The 26,250-nt window shown below is 45.2% G+C and overlaps 1 protein-coding gene across 2 annotated transcripts in view; it reads left to right on the top strand.

Annotated features, from left to right (window-relative positions):
- Positions 1 to 26,250, top strand: part of AGPS (alkylglycerone phosphate synthase) — a 269,903-nt gene that overhangs the window by 223,199 nt on the left and 20,454 nt on the right. For both annotated transcript variants that reach the window (XM_056534693.1, XM_056534694.1), the window contains exons 18-19: positions 13,591 to 13,690; positions 16,068 to 16,125. In XM_056534693.1, coding sequence (XP_056390668.1) covers positions 13,591 to 13,690; positions 16,068 to 16,125 — 158 coding nt within the window. The remainder of the gene's footprint in view (positions 1 to 13,590; positions 13,691 to 16,067; positions 16,126 to 26,250) is intronic.

A 26,250-nucleotide genomic window follows, 5' to 3' on the forward strand; every position in this document is an offset into this window, starting at 1 on the left:
AATCTTAAAGTAGAGTTTTAATAAGTAGGCAAGAAGAGGTTGATGGCACTCACGATTTGCAGTTAAAAATTCTTTATTGGGCTCAGGACGACCTGACCGCAATAAAGAATTTTTAACTGCAAATCGTGAGTGCCATCAACCTCTTCTTGCCTACTTATTAATTTACAAATCTGTTTAACTTTCGGGGGCCAGTTAATTTAATAAAAATTTGTTTACGACTGGAGTACCTCTGGAAAACTGTCAGCTTTCTGTATGCTCTAGAAGCTCTACCCCATGACAGCAGCACCCTAAGAAATATGGGGCCTGTGTGTCCTGTTATCACAAAGGCAACTTTACGTAAGGTGGGAAGTGACTTGTTTCCAGTTTCTAAGTTCTGAAAAATATAATATAGATCAGTGGTCTTTAACCAGCGAACCTCCAGATGTTGCAAAACTACAACTCCCAGCATGCCCGGACAGCCATCGGCTGTCCGGGCATGCTGGGAGTTGTAGTTTTGCAACATCTGGAGGTCCGCAGGTTGAAGACCACTGATATAGATGTTTCTTCACTATTAAAACCTAAATGGTTGACCCTATACTATAATGTAGCAGAGTTGATTTTGTACCACTCATCTTTATTTCATGACATTCCCATGGACTTTCATACTAACCTACTGCATTGTCCTATTTGTGTGATCCCAATGCTCTGTAGAAAAACTTACATTACAGAATAGTGCTTTGCAATTTGGCTTAACTTGAAGCTTCTGGGCCCTGACACAAAATCCTTACCAGGGGCCCTCCACGTCCCATATAAGAATGTTGTCCTCTTATGATGCCAGAGGTTATTTGGTCACCCTGCAACCTTCACACCCCTGGTTGGTGCTGTGCCCTGTCATTTTTCAAAAAATGTACCATACCAGTTGAGCTACCCTTTAAGTATAGCTGTAGATGTACCGTTTTACTTCGGTGGAAAACAAATGTTTTCAAATCACATGGGTGCCAGAAAGTTAAACAAATTTTTTTATTGCGTCTATTTAAAAATCTTAATCCTTCTAGTACTTATCAGCTGCTGTATGCTGATGATGAAGTTGTATAGTTCGTTCGAGTCTGACCACAGTGCTCTCTGCTGACACCTCTGTCCATGTCAGGAACTGTCCAGAGTAGAAGCAAATCCTCATAGCAAACCTCTCCTGCTCCAGACAGTTCCTGACATGGACAGAGGTGGCAGCAGAGAGCACTGTTGTCAGACTAGAAAGACCTACACACCTTCTTCTAGAGCATACAGCATCTGATAAGTACTGAAAGGATTAATATTTTTAAATAGAAGTAATTTTCTAGCACCAGTTGATTTGACATTTTTCCCCACTGGAGTAGCCCTTTAAATATAGCTGCTTTTTTTTTTCTCCCTAAGGTTCCTAGAAGTATTTCCATGATCAAAAATGATATCTGTATAAAAGGTTTGAATGTGTGCGGGATAATATCTTATACAGCAGACGGTGGAGGTGGAGGTGGTGGTGTCCAAATAAATAGAAGCTGTTTTTAGCAGTGACGTCTCCCCAAATCTGCAAACTTCATATACTTTTATGTGGCATTAATGTAAACTGTAGGTCCAGTCACATCCATGCTTTTCTTGTTCTAGTCTTCATATTATTTCCATTTTACTTTGACCAGTCTAAAAATACACCCCATGTTATAAGGAGGTCTGTTTTAGGAAAGGAGCCCCCCGTGTGCGCACACTTCTCAATGGCCAGAGAATAAAGCCTTATTTCCCAGATGTCACGTGATCACTTGAGATGACCATGAGTGCCTGTTGAAGAAGAAAACTTGTAAATTCAGATATATTGAAGAAAATATTTAATGCAGAAAATCCCTAAAATTTAAAACTCAATCCAAATCTGGCTGTATGTGATGTATGGCTGTCATAGCCTTGTAATAACAATTTACTATTGTGATGTTATTTGATCACTCAGCATGTTTGCAGAACTTATCCTGAGACGTCTATGGACCCAGTGTCTTGCAATATTGTATTTTAGATTTTTTTTTTTACAGTGGGCAATGTTTGCACCTGTAAATCTCCCCCAATACTTACTTTATGTATCTGCAATGCACGTATAATGTGAACAAAGCCTTAGCACTGAAATGATAAATAGCTTCTTAAGAGGTTTCAGCAATACGGGTACTCGGTACAGCATGTACTGCATTTCAGGCAAGCATGTCTCACCTTGTGTAAAATTACTCTTAGGGTAGAGTCACACACAGATCATCCGCAGAATATTTCATGCTGCGGATACGCCCCCTGACAGTCACAGACGGACAGCTGAATAAACTCCCTACTGCAGCCGGTTAGCTATGTGTCTTCTTATAGCAATGGATATCCTGCAGGCAGTCACAAGCAGACACACACAGAGCTTCCCGACCGCAGCAGGAAGCTCACTCTGTGACTGATGGCAGCACATCCGCAGCATGAAATATGCTGCGTATGCGCTGTGTGTGATTCTACCCTTAGGCTCTTCTCACACGTACAGTATCCTACAATAGCTGTTTAGTTTACATTGAACTTTACAGCATAAAATCTGCAGCATTAAATATACACAGGATACTGTACATGTGAATACATCCTTAAAGGGGTTAGTTCAAGATTAAACCTCAACACCTATGCAGAGGACAGGTCATAAGTATCTGATCTGTGGGTGTCCGATTGGTGCCACCTCCAACAATTATGGGAACGGGGCCCCTTGTCTCCTGAGTGAATGGAGAGTTTTAGTATATAAAGGGAATAGAGTGGTGGGCAAGCATGCACACTGCTGCTCCTTTCACCTAGACCCCTATTTTCCCAATAAGATACTTATCGACTCTTCAGTGCATAGGCGATAAATTATAATCTTGGCATAACTCCTTTTAAGTTTATATTTACCTCACCAGTCTCCCCTTTTGTCTAAATGCAGAAAACCATGTACAGACTACAGAAACTACCCTATTCAGATGTGTGGAACTTATTTATTAATTGACATTTCTACTACAAATCTTCTGGGAGTAAACTTGCCCTTAGAGTCCGTCAGGTTCACTATTTTCCCCTACAGCAGTGTTTTCTAAACACTGTGTCTCCAGCTGTTGCAAAACTACATCTCCCAGCATGCCCAGACAGCTAAAAGCTGTCCAGGCATGCTGGGAGTTGTAGTTTTGCAACAGCTGGATACTCACTGTTTGAAAAACAACCGCCGAATGGGAAAACCTAACAATCCGAAAAAGTCTCAACATGGTTAAGTAACCATGAAAAGAGCCCTAGCAGACTATCCTCTGCTAAAGCAGCATATAACCTTCTGGATTTCCTTTATTGTGGCTGGCTAAGGAAACCAGGTAAAACATCCACCACTGTACCACCATACAGTAGACCCTGGACAATGCATCCGCATTCCCTTGGCATTTTCCAGGTCTATGTTCCACTTTAAAACTGACATTTTGTAAGGAGAGACATCATCTGGTCACTCTTGCATTTCTCTATTTTGTTTCATCCAGGAGCATGGTCTGTCACCAACACACATTTTCCCAGGTTTCTTTGGCAACATCTAATAAACCCCTTGGATTCCGGCCATAGACTAACTCAAAGGGCGAAAACCCTGTAGTCACCTGATAGAGAACATGAGGTAGGGTAATAGACAGTCCCAGTCCCGGTCATCCCTTTCTACTACCTTTTTTAGCATATGTTTTAGGATTTTGTTAAACCTCTCTACTAACCCGTCCGTGTGAGGATGGTACTCTGAGGTACAGATGTGAGTGATTTTAAACAACCTTCATAGTTCTTTCATGACCTTTGATATAAAGGGCATACCCTGGTCAATAAGGATTTCTTTAGGGATCCCATTGCGAAACAATTCCCTAGCGATACTTTTGGAGGCCATGTTTCTTAAGGGTAACGCCTTCGGGTACCGGGTAGCATAATCAAATACCACCAATATGTATTGGTGACCCCTAGCAGATTTGACAATGGACCTCACCAGATCTATGGCAATTCTCTCAAAGGGTACTTCTGGTGCTGGGGCACTTAATTGGCATGTGGGGCATAACTCACAGTACCTTTTCACTTCTTCATACACCCCAGGCCAAAAAAACCTTGGAGGACCCTCTCTTGTGTTTTGTTAGTCCCCAAATGCCCCTCAAACACATGGTTATGAGCTATGTCCAGCACCATGCGGTGGTATGCTTTAGGCACCAGAAGCTGTTCCACAATTTAATTGTTAACTTTGGTGATCCGATACACGAGATCCCCATTCATGGCAAAATGTGGAAATTTCTGGTCAGCTTCTGGTTCCTGTGGTACACTATTTACTACCGTGACATTTGCCCGTGCAGTTCCCAGAGGGGGGTCTCTCAATTGCTCGGTCCCAAACGTACAGCGAGACACTTCTAGATCTAAGACGTTTTCGCCAGGTAGGGAAGTTTCTTCTTCTTCCCCAGCTAACACCTGCAAAAGAAAAAGGTCATCACTACACATTTCAGGTGGACCCACATTTTCGTTTTGCCCCTCATTGTTACCATTGGTTCTTTCACATGACCCATTATTAACAGGGAGAGGTACAGATTCTGCCGGTGTTTCTTCCCCAGCTGTAGCAGTACCACTCCTTTTCCACAACTCCCAGAAAAATGGGAAATCACGGCCTAATATAACCACATACATAAATCGTTTTATGACCCTGACTTCGTAGGTCACAGTTTTAGATGGAGTCACCAACTTAACAGGGGCCACAGGGTAGGCTACAATATCTCAGTGGATGCATAGCACTCTTATGTGTTTGTTCGGCACATCGTCCCTAGCCACAAGGCTGGCCCAAACCAAAGATACCAGGCTGCCCAAGTCCAAAAGGGACTCCATGGAGCAGTCACTTATCTTTTCCATACATACATGTGGCTTAGTCTCTGACCCTGGAACGGCTGCACAAGCAGGTTCTGCAAATAGCGACTGTCGCCAGCTAGCCTCACACACCATGGACTCTAGACCAATAGGTGGCTATGTGTCCCCACTCATGACACCTCCAACACTGGGGGGGTCCCTGACCTACCTCTTTAGCATGGAGTCCTTTCTAGGACTGGGAAGCCCCTGTGGTTCAGGATCAGTCTTTTGCCCTCGCCCAAACTCTAGAGCCATGCTCCTTTTCACACTTTTCCACACACCTCCAGCTGAAACCGCAGATGTCTTACAAACAGACATCATGGGTTTGACGGTTCTGGAAGGTGTTGGTGCTGCAGGGACAACACCACAGTCGCTATGAACCTTTCCACCATGTTGACGAGCTACTCAGCAGTCTGAGGGTCTCCTTGAGCAACCCATCGTTGTAGCTCTGCCGGGAGGGTCCTGAAGTAATGGTCCACTACGATCTTTTTCACGATCTGGGCGGGTGTAGAGAATTCTGGTTCCAGCCACTGAATAAGATCATACATCTGTGACCAGGCGGGTTTGTCCTTGGCATAGCTCCAACTGTGGACTCTCCTGGCACAAACAGCTGGCGTAACACCACGGCAAGCAAGGATCTCCATTTATAGTTTAGCATAGTCCTGGACATCCTGCTTCCTGAGGTCATAGTAGGCCTTTTGCAGTTCACCTGTCAGAAAGGGTGCAATCACTTCTGCCCACTCTGCAACTGGCAGTCTCTCTCTCTCTCTCTCTCTCTCCGCCACTCTCTCAAATACGGTGAGGTAGGCCTCGTCGTCGTCATCGGGTTTCATTTTTTGTAAGTCCCGCTGAACGGCCCGACTCACATTTTCAGGGGGGGCTTACCTCCACTCGTGAGGTGTGAGCAACAGCAGTCTCTCTGAGCACAGTAATCTGCTCCATTAATAAGCAATATATTTCCTGTTGTTGTTCCATGGTCTGCAGTTGTTGTGCTTTGCTGTTGTGCTTGTTGCTGGGCTTGAAAAGCTTCTGCATGAAACTTCTGTTGCTGTCCCAAGGACTGCTCATGTCTCAGGTTAGCCTGTATCAACTACTTTATCACCTCTTCCATTAGATGGGCCTTGCAATGCAGCAGCAGCTTTCACCCAGGACATATGCTTCTGGCCCTTTAAATGTCCACAAAATGCAAATGCAATCAGCACAGGAAGCCTCTCCTGAGAACACCTTGGATTAGGGAAACCCGTAGTGGACTAGGGATGTGGACTGGAGTACTCCCACTTCCAACCTGTCCTCCAGTCCAGGAAATCAAGCCCATGTAAGTTAAAGGGGTACTCCCACCCTAGACATCTTATCCCCTATCCAAAGGATAGGGGATAAGATGTCTGATCGCGGGAATCCCGCTGCTAGGGACCCCCGCAATGTTGCATGCAGCACCCACCTGTTTCTTGTCCGGAAGCGCTGGTCGCGACCACGGGAACGGAAGTCCATGACGTCAGGACTCCGCCCCCGTGTGACGTCACGCCCCGGCCCCCCAATGCAAGTCTTTGGGAGGGGGCGTGACGGCTGTCTAGGGTGGGAGTACCCCTTTAAACAAGAGAGCCCTAGCAGACCAGCTAAAGCAGCGTATAACCTTCTGGGGTTCCTTTATCATGCCTGGCTGAGGAAACCAGGTGAAATATACACCACATCCACCACTTTCCCATACACTTTACCACTATATATATATATATATATATATATATATATATATATATAGTGTGTGTCTGTTTTACAGTATATGTTATTGTATTATCTTGCTATACACGTATCCGTTTCTTACACTTTCTACATAGGAGCTGCGAGACGTCGTGTAGAGTAGACTATGCGAATGCAGCATGAATACCAGGGATGACTTCTGCTCTTTCACATTTATGAATATGTTTTAACAGCTGGAATTTAATAGCTACTGTACCATTCAATCCTTCAACAAGAGTAATGCAGCGGGTCAGCGATTCATTTTCAGCTCAGTGGATTCTACAAGTGAGGGAAATACTGAACCCTTTATTCCTGTGTATATGCTATGTTAGCAGGGCTGTGTGTATCTCTGTGTATCTCATTTGCAGAGCAGTCAGTGCTTTCAATACTCCCTTTGATATTTTTGGCCGATGAAGTAGACGTAGAATATAGGATTCTATTGAGGCCGATAAAATTCAGATTCATATTTATATCTAAATATAGGTCTGTAGGAAAGTTTTTCCATAGCTTGCTATAAAGAACCTGATTTTATTAAAGGAAAACGGTCACCCTGATCACCCACACTAAGCCCAATACAATGGGTTATAGTTTGGGTGGCCAGGAATCCAAAGAGGGGTCACTTACGATAATCAGTGCTGTGGTTCCCAAAATATTGGCTGGCAAAATACCCCTTCTTAATTCAGGGAGTCGCGCGCAGGAGGCGGGGCCCCACTGGCTGGCCACCCCTGCTTCTTTCCGTCATCTCAATCAGCCTTCCCCTTAGTTAGCATATTCATATTCTGCGACTCCACGTCCTAGTGATGTGAGTCGTATATCACGAGCCGGCAGTCTACATACATCTCTCATGTCCTGAGCTCTGAGCAGTCATGGGAGAGCTGTAGTCATGAGAGAGCTGTAGAGCTGCCGGCACATGCGCTCTACCGACAGAGCGCAGCGCTCACGTGACATGTGATTCACATCACTAGAACGTGGAGTCGCAGAATATGAATATGCTAACTAATGGGACGGCTGATTGAGAAGACGGAAAGAAGCACGCCTCCTGCGAGTGACTCCCTGAATTCAGAAGGGGAACTTCTCCAGTAAATATTTCGGAAACTACAGCACCGATTATAGTACGTGACTCCTCTTTGGATTCCTGGTCACCCACACTATAACCCAGTGTATTGGGTTTAATGTGGGTGATTAGGGTGACAGTTTCCTTTAAGGAATGTATCTCTTCATCGTGCCCCTCCCCCATTTTATGTAGTTATTTGTGTGCCTAAAAACTCCAGTAATCCATCGGCCTGTAGTCGGGAACTTTGAGGGTATGTTCACACAGCGTCATGTCCATGCGGAAGTCCGCCAGAATAGTCCACTCTGACATTCCACTGCCACAGAGTCCCATTGAGTTTAATGGGATTCGGCTGCACTTGTCACACGGTGGAATGCCTGATTCTGGCTGCCACACATTTTGAAGCTTTAGCTCAGAGATTGCACATTTCCAAGCGGTACTAGTGCCTGCTGGATTATTCAAATGTGCGGAATGTCCGCACATTTTACGCCCGTGAACCTGGCCTTATTTTTCAGCTTTCCTTGCTAAAAGTCACCAAATATTTTGTGCTCCACTTGAAGAGTACATGTCAGCGCTCCTGATATGCTTGTTTTACTAGATACTTCCCATTAAATAAAACTGTAGCATCTTTCCCTAGAACGTTGCATTGTGCCCATACTCTGTAATTCCTCCTGGAAATGTGTGAATAAACTGGTCACTGGGTGTTACCATCTCCCTTTGTCAATGATGTGTGTCCATATACAGTGTAATCCAAGACCGTCCAATCAGTGCTGACAGTGGCAGACTGTGTGGAGAGGCAACCTATAAAAGGAATGAAAACACCCAATTGCCAATATATTCATAAATTCCAAGAGAAATAACAGAGGGAAAGCTGCAAGGAAAGGTTCCAGGAAAATATATATATCTTTGATATGAGTAATTCCAGCCGATTGACATGAAGGCCTCATTATGGACACTTGTGTGTTCACATAACCGTTGTGCTCCATCCCATTAAAGGGGTTCTCCACTGGAAAACACATTTTTTTAAAATCAACTGGTGCCAGAAAGTTGAATAGATTTGTAAATTATTTCTATTAAAAAAAATCTTATTCCTTCCAGTACTTATCAGCTGCTGTATACTACAGAGGAAGTTCTTTTTTTTTTCTTTTCTGTCTGACCACAGTGCTCTCTGCTGACACCTCTGTCTATGTCAGGAACTGTCCAGAGTACAATCAAATCCCCATAGCAAACCTCTCCTGCTCTGGACCGTTCCTGATACAGACAGAGGTGTCAGCAGAGAGCACTGTGGTCAGACTGAAATGAACTCCAAAAAGAAATACAATTTCCAGTGGAGCATACAGCAGCTGATAAGTACTGGAAGGAAGCCATTTACAAATCTGTTTAACTTTGTGCTACCAGTTAATTAAAAAAAAAAATTCCCAGTGGAGTACCCCTTTAACCCCTTAATGACAATGGACGTAAATGGACGTCATGGGGCGGTGGTACTTAGTGCACCATGAGGTACATTTACACCATGTACATGATGCGAGCACCGGACCGATGCTCACATCATTCCTGGCAGGTCTCGGTTGCTGTCAGCAGCCAAGCACCCGCCGGTAATGGCGGATATCAGCGATTGCACTGATTTCAGCCATTAACCCCTCAGATGCCGTGATCAATAGAGATCACGGCAGTGCGGCACTTAATATGGATGATTGGATCGCACGCAGCACTGCTGCGGGTATCCGATCATCCAGCTTGGCGGCCGAAAGTCCCCTCACCTGCCTTCGGCCGTCTCCTGGGGTCTTCTGCTCTGGTCTGAGATCGAGCAGACCAGAGCAGAAGATCGCAGATAACACTGATCAGTGCTATGCCTATGCATAGCATTGAACAGTATTAGCATAAAAAGTGTAAAAAGAAATAAAAATTTGAAAAATCCCCTTTTGTCCCTTTTTCCCGTTTTACCCCCGAAAAGCGTAAAGAAAATGAAATAAATAAACATATTTGGGATTGCCGCGTGCGTAAATGTCTGAACTTTAAAAATCAAAAATTGCAACTTTTTTTTTAAGCACATTTTATTCCCCAAAAATTCAGAAAAAGTGATTAAAAAGTAAAAGGTAAGCAAAAGTGGTACCGATAAAAACTACGAATCACGGCGCAAAAAATTAGCCTGTTTTACCTGGATGCTGGACATTTGCCTCTTGATATTGCTCTGCAGTGAAGTTGGGGGCGGGACCGGCGGGTCCGTGCACAAATGTGAAGGCTAATCCTTGGTAGACTACGGTTTTGGGTACGGGGAAAAACTGACAAAACCGTACAAGATGCAAAACAAACACAACCTGATGCATCTTTTGGCATATGGTTTTCAATGGAGAGTCAATGCATACGGTTTTCAATACGGTTCCGTACGGTTTTCAAATTGAAAACGTATATGGGAACTGTATTGCAAAAACGTGGTGTGAACTCAGCCTTACTCTTTTGTTCCAGTTTTGTAAAGTCCCAGAAAAGCATCATCCTCAGTTTTAAAGGGGTACTCCGCTGCCCCAGCATTCGGAAAACATTATATTCTGAAAGCTGGGTGCAGGCAGCGGGGGTCGTGACATCATGGCCAAGCCCCTCGTGCCACACACCCTCGATGCAAGCCTTTGGAAGGGGGCATGATGGCTGCCAAGCCCCCTCCCATAGACTTGCATTGAGGGGGCATCACGACCCCCGCTGCCCGCACCCAGCGTTCTAAATTAACGCCGGGGGGCTGCACACAGCTGGCGGGCATCCCAGCAGCGGGCGCCATCAGACATCATAGCTCCCATCCTTTGGATAGGGGATAAGATGTCTAGGGGCAGAGTACCCCTTTAACTAGATCAGAGACATGTCAAAAGGTTGATGTCTCAATGCAGAGACCCCCACTGATCAGGACAACAAGCGGGGAGAAGCATGCAGAGATAACCAAGAGCTACCGCGTGGTTCTTCCCGGTCATTCTAATGATTGGTGGGGGTCTCAGCACTGGGACCCCGACCAATCAAAAGTTTTGACATCACTGTGTAACATGTCAAAGGTTTTTTATAAATAACAGGTACACTTTAACCTCGAATACACATACATTTTTTTTACTAGAAAGCAGAATGTAAAATAAAATAATGGCATTTTGGGAGAAAATAAAAGTTCATGTTAAGTTCATGTATTATAGGTAAGATGTGAGCATCTGAAATCTTTTCTCAGGATTTACACTCTGTAGTGATACACTGTTTATGTCCCCCTGACCTGCCCTTTGTAAATCTTGCAGTGTTGGTATAAAGGAAACCGGTCACGATGTCGGAGCCTTGTGGGACTGAACTAAGCCGCTTTAAGATATTTAAACAAACCTAGATAACCTCTGACCTCTAAAGCTACACAGCCATAACAGCAAATTCATAACCAGGGTCCTTATTTATTGCTGTGCTTATGGTCCGGGAGCTCTGTGTGCACCATCTGCTGTCTATAATGGAAGACAGTGTTTACCAACCAATGTGCCTTCAGCTGTTGCAAAACCTCAACTCCCAGCATGCCCGGACAGCCAAAGGCTGTCCGGGCATGCTGGGAGTTGTAGTTTTGCAACAGCTGGAGGCACCCTGGTTGGGAAACACTGATGTAAAAGGAGGCATCTTGGAAATAGAAAGTCAATGTATTGTTTGAGCTCTCCAAAAGACCACTTCCTTATCTAGATCTGATTTTTTATGTGATAGATTTTTAGTCTTTCGTACATAATGGATAGTTTCCGAGACAGGAGCAGCAGCCGGCATAGAATGCGGGTGCTGCACGCAGACCATGGGGGCCCGCCTCTGGGACCCCCCGATCTGCGTGCAGCACCCACATTCTATGCCGGCTGCTGCTCCAGTCTAAAACTATCCATTATGTACGATAGACATCTTATCCCTTATCCTTTGGATATGAGATAAGATGTCAGTGGCCGGAATACCCCTTTAATTTCCCATGCTGCTTTTATAAATGCTGTGGTTTTTCCACAAGGGAAATCCATGTTTTTTCCACTACTTGTACACGTCCACCAAAAGTAGAATAAGAGCGATGTAGCAGCTTTAGCCAGGCCGTTGTCACTTAAAGCAGGTGCTCTTAGTCTTCCATGGCACAAATAAAGTGGTGTTTCAACCCATGTACGTTTTTATCAAGAATATTGAAACCCATATAGTTAAAAGCCACAGGGGTTGAAACGTCACGTTGTATGTGCCATGGAGGGAAAAAGATCATCTGCTTTTCATGATAACTGCCCGGTGAGTAGTATTACATTGGACTGTTTAAAGGGGTGCTCCTGTGGGGAAAAAAATGTTTTCAAATCAACTGGTGACCGAAAGATAAACGCATTTGTAAATGACTTCTATTTAAAAATCTTAATCCTTCCAGTAATTATTAGCTGCTGTATACCACTGAGGAAGTTGTGTGTTTCTTTCCAGTCTGATCACAGTGCTCTCTGCTGACACCTCTGTCTGTGTCAGGAACCATGCAGAGCAGGAGAGGTTTGCTACGGGGATTTGCTTCTACTCTGGACAGTTCCTGACACGGACAGTGGTGGCAGCAGAGAGCACAGTGGTCAGACTGGAAGGAACTACACAACTTCCTCTGTAGTATACAGCAGCTAATAAGTCCTGAAAGGCTTAAGATTTTTAAATAGAAGTAATGTACAAATCTGTTTAACTGTCTGGAACGAGTTAATTTGAAAGCATTTGCTTTCCACCAGAGTACCCCTTTAAAGGGGTATTCCAGGCCAAAACTTTTTTTATATATATCAACTGGCTCCGGAAAGTTAAACAGATTTGTAAATTACTTCTATTAAAAAATCTTAATCCTTCCAATAGTTATTAGCTTCTGAAGTTGAGTTGTTGTTTTCTGTCTAACTGCTCTCTGATGACTCACATCCCGGGAGTTGTGCAGTTCCTATGGGGATATTTTCCCATCATGCACAGCTCCCGGGACGTGACATCATCATTGAGCAGTTAGACAGAAAACTTCAGAAGCTAATAACTATTGGAAGGATTAAGATTTTTTAATAGAAGTAATTTACAAATCTGTTTACCTTTCCAGAGCCAGTTGAGATATATATATATATATAAAAAAAAAGGTTTTGCCTGGAATACCCCTTTCATTTTATAAAACCGAGAATTGACTCTGCCTTCTAATTTTAATTTGCATGAGATTGCAAGGGAGTTCTGTGGATTACATAATATAAAACATTTTTATATATCAATTGACTCCAGAAAGTTAAACAGATTTGTAAATGACTTCTATTAAAAAAATCTTAATCCTTACAGTACTCATGAGCTGAAGAAGTTGAGTTGTTCTTTTCTGTCTAAGTTCTCTCTGATGACATGTGTCTCGGGAACCGCCCAGTTTAGAAGCAAATCCCCATAGCAAACCTCTTCTTCTCTGTGCAGTTCCCGAGACAAGCAGAGATGTCAGCAGAGAGCACTGTTGCCAGACAGAAAACAACAACTCAACTTCAGCAGCTGATAATTATTGAAAGGATTTAAGATTTTGTAATAGAAGTAATTTTACAAATCTATTTAACTTTCTGGACCCAGTTGATATATAAAAAAAGGTTTTCCCTGCATTACCCCTTTAAGCCTCAAGCATATGCATATCTAATCAAAGATACTTAAAGGAGACAGCCAAAGCCCACGTTTTTTTGATACCACATTTTGGAGTGCTGCGCCATGGTTTGTTTGTATTGGATGGACTTTGATTGGGTATGGGGCGCTGGCACCATGTGAAGATTTAGATAAGTAGTGCTGTAATTCACTGTTTAATGTGTTTGTATTTGTAATTTTGATTTTTTTTTTCTGTTTCTTTTCCTGGACCACCCCTTTAGGGGCCCCCCTCATGATGGGAAATATTTAACAACCTCAGAATAATACATATCCTAAAGGCCTGGTACTATGATTATGTAAATGTAACTTTTCCTCTCTTTCAGGGTGACGCAGACATACGATGCTGGTGCCTGTGTATATTTCTACTTTGCTTTTAATTACAGAGGCATAAGTGACCCGGTCCATGTCTATGATGAAATCGAGGTAATATACTGGGAATGTGCAAAAAGCCTTTCATAATATAGTAAATAAATATCTGTGGCATATCTACTACATTTGGTCAATCTGTACAGTAATGGTAAACTTCCAATATTAACAGATAGCAAAATGTACTGTGCATAGGAACTGTTTTAGATTACCGTATTTTTCGTCCTATAGGACGCACCGGCGTATAAGACGCACCCGATTTATAGGTGCAAAATCTAAAAAAATAAAGATTTTGAACCCAATTGTGGTCTTCAACCTGCGGACCTCCAGATGTTGCAAAACTACAACTCCCAGCATGCCCGGACAGCCGTTGGCTGTCCGGGCATGCTGGGAGTTGTAGTTTTGCAACATCTGGAGGTCCGCAGATTGAAGACCACTGCATAGGAGGTAATACTCACGTGTCCCCGCCGCTCCGGACCCGTCACCGCTGCCCTGGATGTCGCTCCATCGCTGTCGCCGTGTCCCCGTCGCTCCGGAACATCTCTGCTGCCGGCCGGGTATCCTTGCTCTCCGTCGCCGCCATCATGTCGTTACGCACGCTGACGCGATGACGTAATGACGAGGAAGGAGAGCGCCGGCATACAGGGGATCCCTGAATGGAGAAGACACCGAGGAGGCAGGTAAGGTCCCTCCTGGTGTCCTGTAAGCACTAACCCGGCTATTCAGTCAGGCTGTTCGGGACCGCCGCGGTGAAATCGCCCGAACAGCCCCACTGAACAGCCGGGTTAGTGTCACTTTCCCTTCAGACGCGGCTCTCAGCTTTGATCACCGCGTCTGAAGGGTTAATACTGGCATCACCGCGATTGGTGATGTCCTGTATTAGCTGCGGGTCCCGGCCATTGATGGCCGCAGGGACCGCCGCGATAGGGGTGTATTCGCCGTATAAGACGCACCAACTTTTTCCCCCCCAGTTTTGGGGAAGAAAAAGTGCATCTTATACGGCGAAAAATACGGTATATGCATGTGAGCAAGTAAAGTGAAGCTTTATAATCTATAGTGAAGAATTGCTTTCCTGAGTTATAAGTGGTCAGTATATAGGGCAGTTACTTAGTGCCAGGGATGTGCATATAAAACTTAGCTTTTAATTTATCAAAATATTAATAAAATTATATATATATATAACAGTGTTTAGTGATGTATATGTGATTAATTTTAGATCACTAGTATCATTAGTCTACACTGGCCTCTGCAGGGCCCAGCCAGTCCAGTGTGACCAATCACCCTAGGTGGCACATGCACACCATCGGGTGACAATGGTATCAAACCACAACGCGTTTCTACCTGCTGGTACTGAGCAGGTGTCCTCAGGAGGTATAGAAAGTGATCAAATTAACAAATGGCTAGGGGCCTATAGTATCCATTCTAGCCCCACAAGATCAGCTAAAATAAAATTATAGACGCCACATCTCACCGTACTAGGTGAGAGTGTCCGGACACTTCCGGCACCCAGCGGAGAGCGGGGACGCGTCTAAGCACTCTGCTTACAACTAACCGTGGAGATCACGGAGGCAGATTGCCACAGACCGCGCAATTTTATACCACGTGTGACTGTTAGGGAAAGCCTATGTTATTTCTCCATACAGGTTACTAAGTTGTACAAGCTCTGAATGAGCAAATACCGCAGGGATAGAAGATACATTTTTTCTTACAGGCAGCCGAGTCAACCTATGTGGTATTATTATCTATTATGATAGCGGTCTGAACATTGAGCTATAATTTTATTTTAGCTGATCTTGTGGGGCTAGAATGGATACTATAGGCCCCTAGCTATTTGTTAATTTGATCACTTTCTATACCTCCTGAGGACACCTGCTCAGTACCAGCAGGTAGAAACGCGTTGTGGTTTGATACCATTGTCACCCGATGGTGTGCATGTGCCACCTAGGGTGATTGGTCACACTGGACTGGCTGGGCCCTGCAGAGGCCAGTGTAGACTAATGATACTAGTGATCTAAAATTATCACATATACATCACTAAACACTGTTATATATATCATTTTATTAGTATTTTGATAAATTAAAAGCTAAGTTTTATATGCACATCCCTGGCACTAAGTAACTGCCCTATATACTGATGATTATGCTGGATGATTAAATTGTACATTGGGGAAGGCGTGGACCCCGTTGATCAATAACTACGTCTCTTTATATAATTCTGAGTTATAAGTGGAATGGGCTGACACTTGTTGGCTTCTTACATGTTGCTTCTTCGCAGCATTTTATAATTCATGGAAATATACTAGCTGTGCACTGTTTATGGAGACACTTTCTGGCTAATACTTCATATGGACACATTCCCGGGTGAAGTTATATGTGAACTGTGAGTTATATCGCACTTGTCTTATAACAACATTGTTTATTTTCATTCTTTCAGTTTGCTGCTAGGGACGAGATTCTTGCTAATGGTGGAAGCCTTTCACATCACCACGGAGGTAACTCATTGTATTTTGCAATCTGTTTTAGGCTACGTTCACACGTACAGGATCCTGTGCAGATTTGATGCGCAGGATTTGTAACTGCAGATTAGAAGCTTTGCTCAGTCATTTAGTTTACATTGAAATCTGTAGCAGAAAATTCTGTGAAGAAGTGGTATAGCAGTAGCTTAAGCTAAGTTCACACTGCCGTTGTGCTCCGACCTGTTTAGCTCTTAACTGACCCCACCAGGTTCTGACGGATCCCATTGACTTGAATGGGGTCCATGAGGGAGCCGGTATTTTACAGCAGCTGAGCAGAAAAAAAAAAAAAGGACTTGCACAATTTTTTCTTCTCAGCTCAACGCCCCTTCTTCCAGTGGAACTGACTAATGGAGCTCCCTTTACCGGAGCACTATAGCCATGTCAAAGAACCCTTACCTATGGGTTATATCTTATCCATTTGCTGTAAAAGTGACCCCATCATGCAGATGTAAAATGCTTCACGCTGAACCTCTTTGAGGGGTTGCTCTTGTACAGCCTTATTGTCCAGTTAGATATGACAGCGGGGATGTCATTTTGGATGACACAGCTAAGGCCATTGATTGGGCCCCTATAGTCAAGTATCAAGAAACTATATAAACAAAGGACTGGGGATCAGATAATGTGGCAGGGCATTTGAGAATTACCAGTATGTCTTTGTTATTTCTAGCCTTATTACTTCTGTCGTTCTGCTCTATTATCAGAGCAGACAACAAAAATGACAGAATGTTTCAGAAAATGACTCAAGTGAAGTCAAAAGACGACATCCCATTTTGATACGATGCTTTTTACGGTTAGTGCCGGACAAAGTTTTTTTTTTGTTTGTAGAATTGGTTATTGCTCAGCCATTATAAATTTAGTCTCTATAAATGTAAATATATGCAATATTAGATTTGTGCGATATTAAAGGGGTACTCCGGCGTTTAGACATCTTATCCCCTATCCAAAGGATAGGAGATAAGATGCCTGATCACGGGGATCCCACCGCTGGGGATCCCCGTGATCTTGCACGCCACACCGCGTTAAAATCAGTCCCCGGAGCGTGTTCGCTCCGGGTCTGATAACTGCCAATCACAGGGCCAGAGCATTATGACGTCACGGCTCCGCCCTCGTGTGATGTCACCCTCCACGCCCCCTCCACAAGCTTATGGGAGGGGGCGTGACAGCTGATTCTAACGGGGGACTGATTCTAACGGGGTGCAGCGTGCAAGATCATGGGGGTCCCCAGCGGCGGGACCCCTGCGATCAGGCATCTTATCCCCTATCCTTTGGATAGGGGATAAAATGTCTAAACGCCGGAGTACCCCTTTAAGGTCAGAGACCTAAATTCTGTCTGTAGCCTGTAGTGTTATTAAGCAGCTCATTGTAGTAGAATGCACCTTATTTACTACAGCAGGATTATATAATTAAGAGACAGTGCACAGCAATCAGTCTTAGGGTATGTTCACACTGGGTAATTTAAGTGGAATTTCCTTGCGCAGAATTGCACATCTGAAATTTGCACTGTGAACATTACCATTTGTATGAATGGGTCTTCCACGGACCCATTCATACTGCGGAATTTCAGCAGCGGTGAATTCCGCCGCTGAAATTGATCTGCGCAAAGAATGCTTCTGTTCATTCTTTGTGCGGAATTCCATGAGCACTACATTGCTTGAATGGTGATAGCGCAGGGCTGTGTGGTCCTACTGCCGAAAGATCTCTGCAGCGGCCGCCAGATGGAATCTCCGCTCATGGAATTCTGCAAGCAGAGATTCCGAGCAAATTACTCAAAATGAATGTACACTTAGAAGCATATTCAGGCTCGTAAAAGTCCCATAAATTACAACAACATAATACGTCTAATTATAATTTTTTAACCTCTAGTAAACCGCGTTTAATTGGTGACATGTGAATGTCACTTTAAAGGAATCCAGATAAACAATAGGGCTATAACATCACCTGTGTAATGGCAGCCGGCATCATAGAGGAGAGTTTGTAAATGACCCCTACCAAAGTGTTTGCTTTAGTTAACTCAGCCGTTACAAAAACAATAAGACATTGATCATACGGTACGCTCCGGTTTTGACACATTAACAACACGTGGTAGTTTATTTTTTTTCTGATATATCCATTTAATCCAGATGTTCTCTCGGGCTCTGGGATTGGGTTCTAGAATAAAGTACCGCAGCGATCATACATTCAGAACCGCAGCGATCATACATTTATCACATATCCTGTGAAAGGTGATAATTGTTTTTTTGTTTGTTTGTTTTAAATATTAAAACCAACAATAAAGTTTATTACAGAAAGAAACCGTATTCCATACAGAATGTTTGAAAGCAGATAAAGAACATAACATATGGATAAGACTATCCATACAACAGAAACAGAGAACAGTTATATAAAGTAGCTGGAGGAAAACAATCTAAGTAATTGCTAGTAACTTATCCCATATATATGAGATGTACAAAATGCGAAATATATATATATGATGTGAGGGAAATCAGCCTTCAGTATGTGATCATTGGCGGGGGTTAAACAGTAAAAATGGCCATATATTTTCCATAACTGTCTGCTGACCGTTATCTATCCAGACATTCCCAGCCAGATGTCTTGCCTGTCCCTTTTCTCAAAAGATATTCTCTGTCTGTGGAGAGTCGGGAGGCCACCATACACCTTAAGACTCCTGACAATAAGCAAAGCAAAGTAAATGCTTACTATCTTGAATAAAGTTGATCTGCACTTCAAGGCATAGTTACACATAGAGATGCGCTGTGGTGCGTTACACATAGAGATGCGCTGTGGTGCGTTACACATAGAGATGCGCTGTGGTGCGTTACATATAGAGATGCGCTGGGGTGCGTTACACATAGAGATGCGCTGTGGTGCTTTACACACAGAGATGCGCTGGGGTGCGTTACACATAGAGATGCGCTGGGGTGCGTTACACATAGAGATGCGCTGTGGTGCATTACACATAGAGATGCGCTGTGGTGCGTTACACATAAAGATGCGCTGTGGTGCGTTACACATAGAGATGCGCTGTGGTGCGTTACACATAGAGATGCGCTGGGGTGCGTTACACATAGAGATGCGCTGGGGTGCGTTACACATAGAGATGCGCTGTGGTGCATTACACATAGAGATGCGCTGTGGTGTGTTACACATAGAGATGCACTGTGGTGCGTTACACATAGAGATGCGCTGTGGTGCGTTACACATAGAGATGCGCTGTGGTGCGTTACACATAGAGATGCGCTGTGGTGCTTTACACATAGAGATGCGCTGTGGTGCGTTACACATAGAGATGCGCTGTGGTGCGTTACACACAGATGCGCTGTGGTGCGTTACACACAGAGATGCGCTGTGGTGCGTTACACATAGAGATGCGCTGTGGTGCGTTACACATAGAGATGCGCTGTGGTGCGTTACACACAGAGATGCGCTGTGGTGCGTTACACACAGAGATGCGCTGTGGTGCGTTACACATAGAGATGCGCTGTGGTGCGTTACACATAGAGATGCACTGTGGTGCGTTACACACAGAGATGCGCTGTGGTGCGTTACACATAGAGATGCGCTGGGGTGCGTTACACATAGAGATGCTGGGGTGCGTTACACATAGAGATGCACTGTGGTGCGTTACACACAGATGCGCTGTGGTGCGTTACACATAGAGATGCGCTGTGGTGCGTTACACATAGAGATGCGCTGTGGTGCGTTACACACAGAGATGCGCTGTGGTGCGTTACACACACAGATGCGCTGTGGTGCGTTACACATAGAGATGCGCTGTGGTGCGTTACACATAGAGATGCACTGTGGTGCGTTACACACAGAGATGCGCTGTGGTGCGTTACACATAGAGATGCGCTGGGGTGCGTTACACATAGAGATGCTGGGGTGCGTTACACATAGAGATGCACTGTGGTGCGTTACACACAGATGCGCTGTGGTGCGTTACACATAGAGATGCGCTGTGGTGCGTTACACATAGAGATGCGCTATGGTGCGTTACACATAGAGATGCACTGTGGTGCGTTACACACAGAGATGCGCTGTGGTGCGTTACATATAGAGATGCGCTGGGGTGCGTTACACATAGAGATGCGCTGTGGTGCGTTACACATAGAGATGCGCTGTGGTGCGTTACACATAGAGATGCGCTGTGGTGCGTTACACATAGAGATACGCTGTGGTGCGTTACACATAGAGATGCGCTGTGGTGCGTTACACATAGAGATGCGCTGTGGTGCGTTACACATAGAGATGCGCTGTGGTGCGTTACACATAGAGATGCGCTGTGGTGCGTTACACATAGAGATGCGCTGTGGTGCGTTACACATAGAGATGCGCTGTGGTGCGTTACACACAGAGATGCGCTGTGGTGCGTTACACACAGAGATGCGCTGTGGTGCGTTACACATAGAGATGCGCTGTGGTGCGTTACACATAGAGATGCACTGTGGTGCGTTACACACAGAGATGCGCTGTGGTGCGTTACACATAGAGATGCGCTGGGGTGCGTTACACATAGAGATGCTGGGGTGCGTTACACATAGAGATGCACTGTGGTGCGTTACACACAGATGCGCTGTGGTGCGTTACACATAGAGATGCGCTGTGGTGCGTTACACATAGAGATGCGCTATGGTGCGTTACACATAGAGATGCACTGTGGTGCGTTACACACAGAGATGCGCTGTCGTGCGTTACATATAGAGATGCGCTGGGGTGCGTTACACATAGAGATGCGCTGTGGTGCGTTACACATAGAGATGCGCTGTGGTGCGTTACACATAGAGATGCGCTGTGGTGCGTTACACATCGAGATGCGCTGTGGTGCGTTACACACAGAGATGCGCTGTGGTGCGTTACACACAGAGATGCGCTGTGGTGCGTTACACACAGAGATGCGCTGTGGTGCGTTACACACAGAGATGCGCTGTGGTGCGTTACACACAGAGATGCGCTGTGGTGCGTTACACACAGAGATGCGCTGTGGTGCGTTACACACAGAGATGCGCTGTGATGCGTTACACACAGAGATGCGCTGTGGTGCGTTACACACAGAGATGCGCTGTGGTGCGTTACACATAGAGATGCGCTGTGGTGCGTTACACATAGAGATGCGCTGTGGTGCTTTACACATAGAGATGCGCTGTGGTGCGTTACACATAGAGATGCGCTGTGGTGCGTTACACATAGAGATGCGCTGTGGTGCGTTACACATAGAGATGCGCTGTGGTGCGTTACACATAGAGATGCGCTGTGGTGCTTTACACATAGAGATGCGCTGTGGTGCGTTACACATAGAGATGCGCTGTGGTGCGTTACACACAGATGCGCTGTGGTGCGTTACACACAGAGATGCGCTGTGGTGCGTTACACATAGAGATGCGCTGTGGTGCGTTACACACAGAGATGCGCTGTGGTGCGTTACACACAGAGATGCGCTGTGGTGCGTTACACACAGAGATGCGCTGTGGTGCGTTACACATAGAGATGCGCTGTGGTGCGTTACACACAGAGATGCGCTGTGGTGCGTTACACACAGAGATGCGCTGTGGTGCGTTACACATAGAGATGCGCTGTGGTGCGTTACACATAGAGATGCGCTGTAGTGCGTTACACATAGAGATGCGCTGTGGTGCGTTACACATAGAGATGCGCTGTGGTGCGTTACACACAGAGATGCGCTGTGGTGCTTTACACATAGAGATGCGCTGTGGTGCGTTACACACAGAGATGCGCTGTGGTGCGTTACACACAGAGATGCGCTGTGGTGCGTTACACACAGAGATGCGCTGTGGTGCGTTACACACAGAGATGCGCTGTGGTGCGTTACACACAGAGATGCGCTGTGGTGCGTTACACACAGAGATGCGCTGTGGTGCGTTACACACAGAGATGCGCTGTGGTGCGTTACACACAGAGATGCGCTGTGGTGCGTTACACATAGAGATGCGCTGTGGTGCGTTACACATAGAGATGCGCTCTGGTGCGTTACACATAGAGATGCGCTGTGGTGCGTTACACATAGAGATGCGCTGTGGTGCGTTACATATAGAGATGCGCTGTGGTGCGTTACACATAGAGATGCGCTGTGGTGCGTTACACATAGAGATGCGCTGTGGTGCGTTACACATAGAGATGCGCTGTGGTGCGTTACACATAGAGATGCGCTGTGGTGCGTTACACATAGAGATGCGCTGTGGTGCGTTACACATAGAGATGCGCTGTGGTGCGTTACACATAGAGATGCGCTGTGGTGCGTTACATATAGAGATGCGCTGTGGTGCGTTACACATAGAGATGCGCTGTGGTGTGTTACACATAGAGATGCGCTGTGGTGCGTTACACATAGAGATGCGCTGTGGTGTGTTACACACAGAGATGCGCTGTGGTGCGTTACACACAGAGATGCGCTGTGGTGCGTTACACACAGAGATGCGCTGTGGTGCGTTACACACAGAGATCCGCTGTGGTGCGTTACACACAGAGATGCGCTGTGGTGCGTTACACACAGAGATGCGCTGTGGTGCGTTACACACAGAGATGCGCTGTGGTGCGTTACACATAGAGATGCGCTGTGGTGCGTTTCACATAGAGATGCGCTGTGGTGCGTTACACATAGAGATGCGCTGTGGTGCGTTACACACAGAGATGCGCTGTGGTGCTTTACACACAGAGATGCGCTGTGGTGCTTTACACACAGAGATGCGCTGTGGTGCTTTACACACAGAGATGCGCTGTGGTGCGTTACACACAGAGATGCGCTGTGGTGCGTTACACACAGAGATGCGCTGTGGTGCGTTACACACAGAGATGCGCTGTGGTGCGTTACACACAGAGATGCGCTGTGGTACGTTACACACAGAGATGCGCTGTGGTGCGTTACACACAGAGATGCGCTGTGGTGCGTTACACACAGAGATGCGCTGTGGTGCGTTACACACAGAGATGCGCTGTGGTGCGTTACACATAGAGATGCGCTCTGGTGCGTTACACATAGAGATGCGCTCTGGTGCGTTACACATAGAGATGCGCTCTGGTGCGTTACACATAGAGATGCGCTGTGGTGCGTTACACATAGAGATGCGCTGTGGTGCGTTACACATAGAGATGCGCTGTGGTGCGTTACACATAGAGATGCGCTGTGGTGCGTTACACATAGAGATGCGCTGTGGTGCGTTACACATAGAGATGCGCTGTGGTGCGTTACACATAGAGATGCGCTGTGGTGCGTTACACATAGAGATGCGCTGTGGTGCGTTACACATAGAGATGCGCTGTGGTGCGTTACATATAGAGATGCGCTGTGGTGCGTTACACATAGAGATGCGCTGTGGTGTGTTACACATAGAGATGCGCTGTGGTGCGTTACACATAGAGATGCGCTGTGGTGTGTTACACACAGAGATGCGCTGTGGTGCGTTACACACAGATGCGCTGTGGTGCGTTACACACAGAGATGCGCTGTGGTGCGTTACACACAGAGATGCGCTGTGGTGCGTTACACACAGAGATGCGCTGTGGTGCGTTACACACAGAGATGCGCTGTGGTGCGTTACACACAGAGATGCGCTGTGGTGCGTTACACATAGAGATGCGCTGTGGTGCGTTACACATAGAGATGCGCTGTGGTGCGTTACACACAGAGATGCGCTGTGGTGCGTTACACATAGAGATGCGCTGTGGTGCGTTTCACATAGAGATGCGCTGTGGTGTGTTACACATAGAGATGCGCTGTGGTGCGTTACACATAGAGATGCGCTGTGGTGCGTTACACATAGAGATGCGCTGTGGTGCGTTACACACAGAGATGCGCTGTGGTGCTTTACACACAGAGATGCGCTGTGGTGCGTTACACACAGAGATGCGCTGTGGTGCGTTACACACAGAGATGCGCTGTGGTGCTTTACACACAGAGATGCGCTGTGGTGCGTTACACACAGAGATGCGCTGTGGTGCGTTACACACAGAGATGCGCTGTGGTGCGTTACACATAGAGATGCGCTGTGGTGCGTTACACATAGAGATGCGCCGTGGTGCGTTACACATAGAGATGCGCTCTGGTGCGTTACACATAGAGATGCGCTGTGGTGTGTTACACATAGAGATGCGCTGTGGTGCGTTACACATAGAGATGCGCTGTGGTGCGTTACACATAGAGATGCGCTGTGGTGCGTTACACATAGAGATGCGCTCTGGTGCGTTACACATAGAGATGCGCTGTGGTGTGTTACACATAGAGATGCGCTGTGGTGTGTTACACATAGAGATGCGCTGTGGTGCGTTACACATAGAGATGCGCTGTGGTGCGTTACACATAGAGATGCGCTGTGGTGCGTTACACACAGAGATGCGCTGTGGTGCGTTACACACAGAGATGCGCTGTGGTGCGTTACACACAGAAATGCGCTTTGGTACACTTAGATATGCGCTGTGGTGCTTGGGTCATAATCTTCTCCGTGATGATCCAACTTTTAGGATCCCTACAGATCACACATCAATGGTTTATCCTAAGGATAGGCATCAATTTATATTGCTGGAAACACCTTTTTCTTAGATCAATAATCCGTTTAACCTGAAAGCATTAAAATGAAGACCTGGTACAGGGCTTACTGCATTGCGGTGCTCTATCATTCTGTTAAGCCGCAGCCTGTAGGCGCTTTGGCACACAATAATTCTTTCCTCTTGAATCGACTAATACAGTCTGTGTGTGAACTGACCCTGTCCTGAGATTGCATAGGGTTAGGTCCCATATTACTCATCACATTTACCGTATTTGTATAATCTTACTATTTTATTGAAGCTTTTTTAGATTCTCTAATTTTTTGCGGCCCATAGATCCTTTTCCTTCGATTTAGAAACCCTTTAATTCATAGTTTCATCTCCAATCTAGAGGAGAGTGTATTACCTTTTTTAAGATGTTATAACCTTTAAAAAAGGGTTTTTGGATATTGCCTTATTCAAAGTTGTTAGACAATCCATGCCTTGCATATGTAGCTTTAAATTACAGAGCCTAACTCTGAAATTTGGGGAGGTTGTACATTGTGAGACTCCGAAGTCTTTAGAGGAAATGGGGAACTTCCTTTGACCCATTTCAAAGCTCCTAGTAATGTGGGGCACAAAATACCCTAACTTTCCTGGAAAAATTACCAAAATTCCATTCCGATAGCTATTGTGGAAAGTTTTCAAACTCTCCTTAGAAGTTACTCTTAGGAATAGCCCAAAACCAGACTGGTCTTCTTTAAGACGTGAAGCTTGGCTTCTGACCAGAAGGCAATGAAAATTAGATTTGTTTTAACATGTGGCACATGAACTTGCTGCTCTGAATTAAGTAAATGAAATCATCTTTATTTACTGACCTTCAGGACGTGGCCTGACATTCTTCGCCAGGCTTTGGCGTTTCGGCACAAAAAAAAGGGGGGGGGGGACAAATATTGCTCCTATTTCTCTTGTACATTGGGTCCTGTAATTGTGATTAATAACAGTTGCTTTCACTATCTAGAAACAGACAGGCTGGTTTGTCTGCCTACAATCATGCTGTGATAAATGGAGCTATTTTAACTCTGGTTTTGTGTATTAAAGAAAACAGATGTAGTCTAAGACTTGAGGCTATGAAGAAGTATAAATGCTGTTTAACTCAACTTCCCAGCACTTGTTATTGTAAATGAGAAGCTGGTCAGCCTTCAGTCTTTACTGCAGTCTTCTTGGGATGCTGAGCAAGAAATTGTGGAAGTGGGCCATCGTGGAGTTTATCTTAGTTTTTTTACTTTTTTTTTGTTTATTTCCTTATAAAACTTTTCTCTCTACAGCAGTTTTTCCCCAACCAGTGTGTTTCCAGCTGTTGCAAAACTACAACTCCCAGCATGCCTGGACAGCCAAAGACTGTCTGTGCATGTTGCAAGTTACAGTATTGCAACAGCTGAAAGGACACTAGTTGGGAAACACTGCTGTTTTACAGTGTTAACTTTTCAGTAAATGAATATTTGGTATTGTAGTGAAAAGTATGGTATTTGTATATTGAAAAGGTTTTTAAGACATCTGCTTGCAGTTTCCTTTATAGGACCTTTCATTGTTAAAGGGGTACTCCATAGGAAGAAAAAAAAAATC

Source organism: Hyla sarda, chromosome 8 (genome assembly GCF_029499605.1).
Source record: "Hyla sarda isolate aHylSar1 chromosome 8, aHylSar1.hap1, whole genome shotgun sequence".
Classification (NCBI taxonomy): Eukaryota; Metazoa; Chordata; class Amphibia; order Anura; family Hylidae; genus Hyla; species Hyla sarda.